Source organism: Gopherus evgoodei, chromosome 24, assembly GCF_007399415.2.
Source record: "Gopherus evgoodei ecotype Sinaloan lineage chromosome 24, rGopEvg1_v1.p, whole genome shotgun sequence".
Taxonomy (NCBI): Eukaryota; Metazoa; Chordata; order Testudines; family Testudinidae; genus Gopherus; species Gopherus evgoodei.
Window position 1 is genome coordinate 3,083,496 of NC_044345.1, and position 9,378 is coordinate 3,092,873.

General features: G+C 51.4%; 1 protein-coding gene across 2 annotated transcripts in view; it reads right to left on the bottom strand.

The window, feature by feature from the left end:
* The window catches only part of LOC115639261 (SLAM family member 5-like), a 28,241-nt gene extending 19,389 nt beyond the window's left edge, over positions 1-8,852 (bottom strand). For both annotated transcript variants that reach the window (XM_030541748.1, XM_030541747.1), the window contains exons 1-2: positions 8,687-8,852; positions 281-601 (exon numbers count right to left, since the gene is read on the bottom strand). In XM_030541748.1, the coding sequence (XP_030397608.1) occupies positions 281-601; positions 8,687-8,744 (379 nt within the window). In that variant the 5' untranslated portion in view covers positions 8,745-8,852. The remainder of the gene's footprint in view (positions 1-280; positions 602-8,686) is intronic.
* Between the last annotated feature and the right edge of the window lie 526 nt (positions 8,853-9,378).

A 9,378-nucleotide genomic window follows, 5' to 3' on the forward strand; every position in this document is an offset into this window, starting at 1 on the left:
CTCGACTGACTTTGGTGGAGGTACTCGTGATTTGCACTGGTGTTAATAGGAGAATCACAAGCCTAGTGTGCACATCACCACAGGACCTGGTTCTTATTATACAAATGCCCTTTATGTCTCTCTGGCAGCACAAAGGGACGCGGGTGTCACTGAGAATCCTGCCTGCAGTTTGTTATATCCAAGTTTAATATTCTATGTAAAATGCTCAATGTGTAATTTGTACATTGCTGAATGTTACAATTACCAGAAAGTAAAATAAAAAAATCTGCCCCACACTTACTGTACACGTGCAGCAGGAAGTGTCTGTTGCTGAGGCCTGAAGCTGTGGTGATTTGAGCTCCGTAGGTGCCCGTGTCCTTCATCCTCAGGCTGGTGATTTGAAGCGAGTTGTTCTCGGGGACTCTCAGGCGTCCCTCGTAGGATGGGTCTAACACAATGACATTGGGGGGGGTTCCTGCTGTTACAGTTACTATACTCCTCGTTGCGTTTACTGTCCAGGCAACAGTTCTAACTTGCTCTGCTGGGATCTCCAGGAGGAAGGTGATGGAGTCCCCCAGAATCCGGCTCAGCTCCATCGCACCTGCCTCTGCTCTGCCGGACCCTGCATGTTTAAAGGCAACGAATGGGGCTTTAGGCAGGGCCTGCTCGAACACTTTTCCGCCCCAAGCAAAAAAAAAAGAGAGAGAGCGCCGCACCGCTGTAACACCACGCAGCCACCGAACCCCCCAGAGTGCCGCCCCGCCGTAACACCGCCCCCCACCGAACCCCCCCGAGCGCCGCCCCGCCGTAACACCGCCCCCCACCGAACCCCCAGAGCACCGCACCGCTGTAACACCACCCAGCCACCGAACCCCCCAGAGTGCCGCCCCGCCACAACACCGCCCCCCACCGAACCCCCCCGAGCGCCGCCGTAACACCGCCCTCCCCCGAACCCCCCAAGCGCTGCCCCGCCACAACACCGCCCCCCACCGAACCCCCCCGAGCGCCGCCCCGCCGTAACACCGCCCCCCACCAAACCCCCCCGAGCGCCGCACCACTGTAACACCACCCAGCCACCGAACCCCCCCGAGTGCTGCCCCGCCACAACACCGCCCCCCACCGAACCCCCCCGCCGTAATAAGGCCCCCCATCGAACCCCCCCAAGCTCTGCCCCGCCGTAACACCGCCCCCCACCGAACCCCCCCGAGCGCCGCCCCGCCGTAACACCATCCAGCCACCGAATCCCCCCCGAGCGCCGCCCCGCCACAACACCGCCCCCCACCGAACCCCCCCGAGCGCCGCCCCGCCGTAACATCGCCTCCCACCGAACCCCCCCAGTGCTGCACCACCGTAACACCTCCCCCCACCGAACCCCCCAGAGTGCCGCCCCGCCACAACACCGCCCCCCACCGAACCCCCCCGCCGTAATACCGCCCCCCACCGAACCCCCAGAGCACCGCCCCGCCGTAACACCGCCCCCCACCAAACCCCCCTGAGCGCCGCCACGCCGTAACACCGTCCCGCCACCGAACCCCCCGAGCACCGCCCTGCCGTAACACCGCCCCCACCGAACCCCCCCGAGCGCTGCCCCTGCCGTAACACCGCCCCCCACCAACCCCCCCGAGCGCTGCCCCTGCCGTAACACCGCCCCCACCGAACCCCCCCGAGCGCTGCCCCTGCCGTAACACCGTCCCGCCACCGAACCCCCCGAGCACCGCCCTGCCGTAACACCGCCCCCCACCGACCCCCCCGAGCACTGCCCTGCCGTAACACCGCCCCCCACCGACCCCCCCGAGCACTGCCCCTGCCATAACACCGCCCCCACCAACCCCCCCGAGCGCCGCCCCGCCATAACACCGCCCCCCACCGCCCCCTCCGAGAGCCGCCCCACCATAACACCACCCCCACCAAACCCCCCCAAGCACTGCCCCTTCCGTAACACCGCCCCCCACCGAACCCCCCCGAGCGCCGCCCTGCCGTAACACCGCCCCCAACCAAACCTCCCCGAGCGCCGCCATAACACCTCCCCCCACCGAACACCCCCGAGCGCCGCCCCGCCGTAACATCGCCTCCCACCGACCCCCCCCAGTGCTGCGCCGCCGTAACACCTCCCCCCACCGAACCACCCCTAGTGCCGCGCCGCCGTAACACCACCCCCCCACCGAACCCCCCCGGGCACCGCGGCCGCCGTAACACCGCCCCCCACTGAACCCCGCCCCCCCGAGCGCCGTGCCGCCTTAGCCCCCCCATCCTCCCGAGCACTGAGCTACCCCCCCCCAGTGCACTGGTATGTGTCTGGTTTCAGCATTCAGTTAAAGACACGTAGGGGCTAATGGCAGCTCAGCCTTTCTGTGAAGTGCCCTGGCGGAGCATCTATCCCAGCTGGAGTCTGAAGAATGTACAGATGAAGGCCCCGGTTCGTCCCCATATGGGATAGGAAATGAGGGTGTGAAGAACAGAGTTTGTTATAAGCACTGTGAGCTCAATAGGTTCCATTTAGACTTCACGGTCAGGCAGGGTTTATACCTTTCTCCAGAATGTCAGATTCTAAAAGAAGGTCTCTTAGCTCTTAGAAATGGGAGTGGACAGAATATAGATGATATTACTCCTGATTGCACCATTTCTGATCTTCCTTTGTCTCTGCTGGGGATGGGGATCTTCTATTTCTGGTGAAATTGCTTCACGATTTCTGAGAATTCAAGATGTTAAGCATCAGTGAGAGGGAACTGGACCTGAAAATAGAGAACCTGACTCAGTGGACGTCCATGGGTGTAGCTCTGTTGGAGCAATGCCAATTTGTGCCAGTTGATTAGTGGACAGAGTGTTCCTTCTAGCACAGAGGCTTTGTGGAAACTACAAAGCGTGGTATGTTACCTATAATTTAAAACAGCTTCTCTACCAGATGACTGGCAAACAGCTAATGTGACACCAATTTATAAAAAAGGCTCCAGAGGCGATCCTGGCGATTACAGGCCAGTAAGCCTAACTTCAGTACCAGGCAAACTGGTTGAAACTATAGTAAAGAACAGAATTATCTGACACAGAGGTGAACATGATATGTTGGGGAAGAGTCAACAGGGCTTTTGTAAAGGGAAATCATGCCTCACCAGTCTATTAAAATTCTTTGAGGGGGGGTCAACAAACATATGGGCAAGAGTGACCTGGTGGCTATAGTGTACTTGGACTTTCAGAAAGCCTTTGACGAGGTCCCTCACCAAAGGCCCTTAAGCAAAGTAAGTGGTTATGGGATAAGAGGGAAGGTCCTCTCATGGATCAGTAACTGGTTAAAAGATAGGAAACAAAGGGTAGGAATCAATAGTTTTCAGAATGGAGAGAGGTGAATAGTGGTGTCCTTCAGGGATCTCTACTGGGACCAGTCCTATTCAACATATTCATAAATGATCTGGAAAAGAGGTGTGGCAAAGTGAGATGGTAAAATTTGCAAATGATACAAAATTATTCAAGATAGTTAAATCCACAGCAGACTGTGAAGAGCTACAAAAGGATCTCACAAAACCAGCTGACTGGGCAACAAAGTGGCAGATGAAGTTCAATGTTGATAAGTGCAAAGTATTGCACATAGGAAAACAGAATCCCAACTGTCCATACAAAAGGATACCGTCTAAATTAGCTATCATCACTCAAGAAAGCTACCAGAATGTTGGGAATTGTTAGGAAAGCGATAGACAATAAGACAGAAAATATCATTTTGCCACTATATAAATTCATGGTACACCCACACCTTGAATACCGCGTTCAGTTCTGGTCACCCCATCACAAAAAAAAAAAAATCAAAATTGGAAAAGGTACAGAGAAGGGCAACAAAAATGATTAAGGGTATGGAATAGCTTTTATATGAGGAGAGATTAAAAAGACTGGGACTTTCCAGCTTGAAAAAAGATGACTAAGGGGGATATGATAGAGGTCTATAAAATCATGACTGGTGTGGAGAAAGTGAATGGAGAAGTGTTATTTACTCCTTCATATAACCCGAGAATTAGGGGTCACCAAATGAAATTAACAGGCAGCAGGTTTAAAACAAACAAAAGGAAGTATTTCTTCACATAATGCACAGTCAACCTGTGGAACTCCTTGCCAGAGGATGTTGTGAAGGCCAAAACTATAACGGGATTCAAAAAAGAAGTAGATAAGGTCATAGAGCATAGATCCATCCATGGCTATTAGCCAGGATGGTCATACACACAACCTCATGCTCTGGGTGTTCCTAGTCTCTGACTGCCAGAAGCTGGGAGTGGACAACAGGAGATGGATCACTTGATGATCACCTGTTCTGGTCACTCCCTCTGAAGCACCTGGCATTGGCCACTGTCAGAAGACAGGATACTGGGGTAGACGGACCATTGCTCTGATCCAGTATGGCCCTTCTTAAGTTCTTATGTTCATCCCTTAATCACTGTACAAAGCAACACACAAAAATTTGCTTTATCAGTTGTAGTCCAAAGATAGAGCAGTAGGACTACAGAGAGAAAGAGATTAGAGAGGGTGGTATATATTGTGATAGCTAGATGAGGACTTATTGCGATAGATGGATAGACAGATCGATATAGATGGGGATAGATGAATGGATGGATAGGCAGGGATGGGGATAGATGGATTGACAGGTACATATGGGGTTAGATGGATGATAGGAATAGGTGACTGAATTGATGGATGAATATGGATGGATGGGGCTGGATGGACGGATGGATATATGTGGAGACAGAAGAGGAGCTAGACGAACAGCCTCACTGTGGTGCATGCATCTGCCTGTGCATAGCAGTTTAATTTGGTGTTATGTTCTTTTTGCGTTTGCTATGGGGATACATTTTTGCAGTGTGGCTCCTGGGTAGGCCCACAACAGCTCCCGGCGAGGAGTGTCTGAAAAGCAAGCGAGGGCTTTCTCTGGCAGATGTGTCCGGGGCAGTTTGCATCCCTAGCTGTGAGAAGGGTAGTGGTGGGGCCTTTGGAAAGGACAAAGAGATTGGCTAGCTCAACTACAGAGAAGTCAGCTACTTCTAGAGGTATAGGGCTTAGGAGGAGGATGGACAAAACGGTGTGTGCTTGCCATCCTGCTGGGAAGACAGGAAATGGTTGAAAGGCGCAGACAGGGCTATGACACAAAGTCACAGCCACCAAACACTGACCGCTGTAAAGTTCTCTAGATGCTAGTCCACTCACGGGGGTTTTGCACAATTTTCGGTAACAGGAGGTTGAGAAATGCTTCTCTTTATTGTTTCTCTTCCTCCCTCTTAAATAGATTTTGTGGTGATATTATGATGAGACTGGGGCCCCATTCTGCCAGGCGCTGCACAGACACGGAGTAAGGGCACGTCTACACTAAAGCACTTCAGCAGCACTGCTGCTGGGCTGCACCTTCGCCTCTGTAGTGCCACAATGTAGACACTCACTATGACAGTGATAGGGGGGTTCTGTCACTGAGTAAATCCACCCGCCCAAGAGGTAGTAGCTAGGTTGGTAGAAGAATTCTTCCAGTGACCTAGCAGCATCTACAGTGGGGATCAGGTTGGCCCACATACAGCACTTGGAGTGTGAAATTGCTCACAGCCTGGAACAACATAGCTAGTTCGACCTAAGTTTTAGTGTAGACCAGGTGTCAGAAACAGTCCCTGCCCCAAAGACCTTAAAATCCAAATAGACAAGACAGACAAAGGGCAGGAGGAGGAAAGGGCTGTTGTCTCCATTACACAGAGGTGAAGCATGGAACAGACTTCTGAGCATATCCTGAGGTTCCCGCTTTGCTGAGCTGTTCTGAAAATCTGACCTCTTCTGTGTGTCTGACAGGCTGAGCTCTTTTGAAAATGGCCATAAATTGCCCAGCCCAACTTGCCCAAGTGTGTGGCACAGGTGGGAATTGAGCCCAGATGTCCCGTAACATAAGCACAAGACCATCCCTGTCCAAATGCAACAACGGGACCCACTGCTGCAACATGCCGAACCCCCTCAGTTTCTAGTGAGGTTAATGGCTGCTGAGAGCTATTCGCACCTGAGACCAGTTCTTTGGATTTCACCGGCCGTTCCAACGGCTGTACTTTAGGGGAAGAGGGAGAACAGGTGTGTGTGTGCAGGGGGGGCGAGATAAACTGCCTTACAGATAGCCAGCGTCATACAGAACAGACTTGGAAAGGTTGAAGTTGCAAAGCGGAGAACTGTCACAGATAGGCAAGTGGTCACAGTTTAAGCAGCGTTATTCAGCAAAGCTGTCCAAGGTCCATGTACAGTTCATGTAAACCCAGGCATGTGGGACCTCCGGGCTTGTGGACTCAGTGTTCCCAAGCCCATGTAAACCTGAGTTTATAGTTGCTGGATCCGGGTTTGTGTCCAGACTGTGCTACGCAGACCTTCTGACTCGGGCCTGTGGCTTAAGCTGCGTCCACACTGCAAAATGACAGGGCTTGAACTCCAGTCACAGCGGGAGTCAGGCTGTGATCTTCCTCCCCACAGCAAGGTCCTAGCACCCAGGTCCTGAGTGCTTGCAGACCCAAGACTGGCTGATTTGTATGTGATCAGAAGGGGCGCCTGGGCTTAAACTTGAGTCAGAGCTTGGGTTTAGGGTGCAGTGTAGACGTCCCCAGTCAGCCTGATCCAGTTCCCATTGAGGTCACTGGAAAGGCTCCCAGTGACATCAATGGGCACTGGATGGGCTGCACAGTCAGCAAACGATGGTGTAGCTTGCTCTCGGTCAGCTCAACTGCACGGGTCTGTCTTTTGCTGAGAAAAGAAGAGAAGTAAAGGTCTCCTCACTCGTGCACACATTGTTGACCAGGAAGTAATTAGATGAGCTGCTGCTGGCACATACCAGTGTGGGAAGATCAATGCTGCAAAAGCTTTTGATAGTTGCCACCTACCTCGGGTGACCAGATAGCAAGTGTGAAAAATTGGGAGAGGGGGTGGAGGGTGGGGTCATAGGAGCCCATATTAAAAAAAGCCCCAAATATCAGGACTGTCCCTATAAAATCCGGACATCTGGTCACCCTACACCTGCCAGTGTGGTGGAGCATGAAAGACAAGCCGTAAATAGATGGTTATATTTCAGGATATAAAAGCACCTGCAGTCCACATAATGGTGAACGTAAAGTCTTGTACAACAGCCTTGCAACCCAAACTGATCCTAAAGGAATAGCAAAGTCCTAAACTCTGCCTGCGCTCAGAAACGTGGGGATTTGAACATGGGCACACCTTTATCTGAAGCATTGCACTGCGTTGCTAGTGTGTTATAACTGCCAAACGTAAATGTTCAAAAAGCCCGAGTCAAGCCCCCCAAAATGAAGAGATTGGTTTAGCAATTGCTTCACGCTTCCAAGTTTTCTCTGCAACCAGAAGAGCTAGAAACTTTTTTTTTTCAAATAAAGGCAAGTTGAGATTTTCCCGCAGTCTCTGGATTTTAGTAGCTGGGACTTTAAGAAAAACAAAACAAAACTCTAAATATCGTGAGACATAAATCCATGAGAGCTGGCGACGCGGCAAATTCCTAGGCAGCACATGCTGTGTGCGTGACTCTTTCCTTAGCTACATTATACCTATACAGAAAACAACAGAATCATTCAACCAATACACCTCATCAATAATTAATATGTTCAATACTCAATTATTAATCTAGCACTCAAAATGTGCTAGGCCCTGGACAAAGATGGTCCCTGCTCTGAAGAGTTTACCATTTAATTTTCTAATTTAATAATTAAAAATATTGCTCCCCATCCTGCATCAGGATACATCAGTGCAGCCCCTTGTACATGAATATAGACAAACTGAAAACTACTGGGTACAGGGATCCCAGTTAATAAATGGGTGTCTACATTTGCTTGATGACATTCTATTTTCTCTCTCTGGATGGTTTACACTGGTAAATGAAAGAGTTCACCATAATCAAGTATCATAAGCAACATGATGCAGGAAGCAGTGAAACACAAGAGATATGAGCCACATGCTAAAGAAATATCGTAACTCTGAAGTGCTCAGGGAAATGAGGCAATTACTGGATTTCTGGGGCCCAAGTCACAGCCGCTGCTACTGACAACATGGATTTTTTTGTTGCTGCCGTTATGAAATTTTGTAAGACTTCTAACATTTTGCAATGAGGCACAAGACATTTTGTAAAGCCCCTTTCGCTCCCGTGATAGAGTCCAGTTCCTACTTGTGCAAGTGCCTGGCCTCAGTGATACTTAGAACAGTTATGGAGAGGGTAGGGATCACTCGCCCCATTTTACAGATGGGGAAAACGCAGACACAGAGCAGGGCAGTCACTTGCTGTCAGAGCGGCACAGCCAGGATTAGGCCCTAATTCTCATGAATGTCCCTGCTGTCTGCTAGGTCACAGAGCCTGGAGGACCAGCTAGACTCTCAATCAGGCTGCTCCTACCTGAAGGCAACCCTGACTGGTGCTCAGGGACCAATGTGGAATTGTGGCTCCAGTGTGTTGTAGTTTGTAGCACAAACCCCGCTGCCACTTCAATGGCTGGCAGCCTCCACAGAGAAGTGGGGGACTGACTGAGTCCCGAAATCTGAACTGCCCTCTTCTGCCTAGAAGTAGCTCCCTTCAGGCCTGGAGGTGAGGCAACACTGCCCTGTATTGTAGCCCTTATGTCAATAGAGGCTACAATACCATATATATGATAGAGTCAGGCTGGCACTGTCCCTTCAAACACCCAGCAAAGGCAATGGACAAACTCCCTTCACAGCCTGCACTTACCGGCTTTGTAGAAAAGGAGGAGCATGAGCCACACACGCCAAGATGTCCCCATCTCCATGCCAGAGCTGGTACGCTTTCCTGTGGCTTGAACCGTCCAAGGCTTCTGAGACAAGAGCCACAGCTCCTTCCGCTTTACAATGAACTCATGAAACCACAGCTAAGTGAGCATGAATTTCCAGGGTAAGTAAGTCACTACTACTTCCGTGTTTTCAAACGTTTTAGCCTCTGAGCGTGAAGCCCCCTTCTAAATGAAAAAGGGGGGGGGATTTAATTTAATGGGGGCTCAGTGCTGTCATCCCCCTGAGCTGATAGCTCGCAACCCCCGTGTAACCACCTTGCAACCCCCTGAGGCATCATGAGCCCCAGTTTGAGAACCCCTGTACTACTTCATGACAGAAAACCAGTGGTGGTGTGTAGGATGGATGCAACCACGCACTGCAGAGAAAACCATGTAGTGCAGAGAAAATCCACACTGTGATGTGTAGCTACATGTGTCAGTGCAAGGCTCTGGTGCGGAGGAAGGCAGCTGGGGAAGGCTGAGCACCACTGACAGCAGCAGTGTGGACAGCTTGGTCTAGAAGGGATCCGTGTATGGTATGTTCTTGGGTACATCGTGACACTCTTTGGCCGTGTCTTTAGGTTTCTTCTCACTGACTGCATGGCTATTCATACCGGATCCGTGCTGGGGAGGG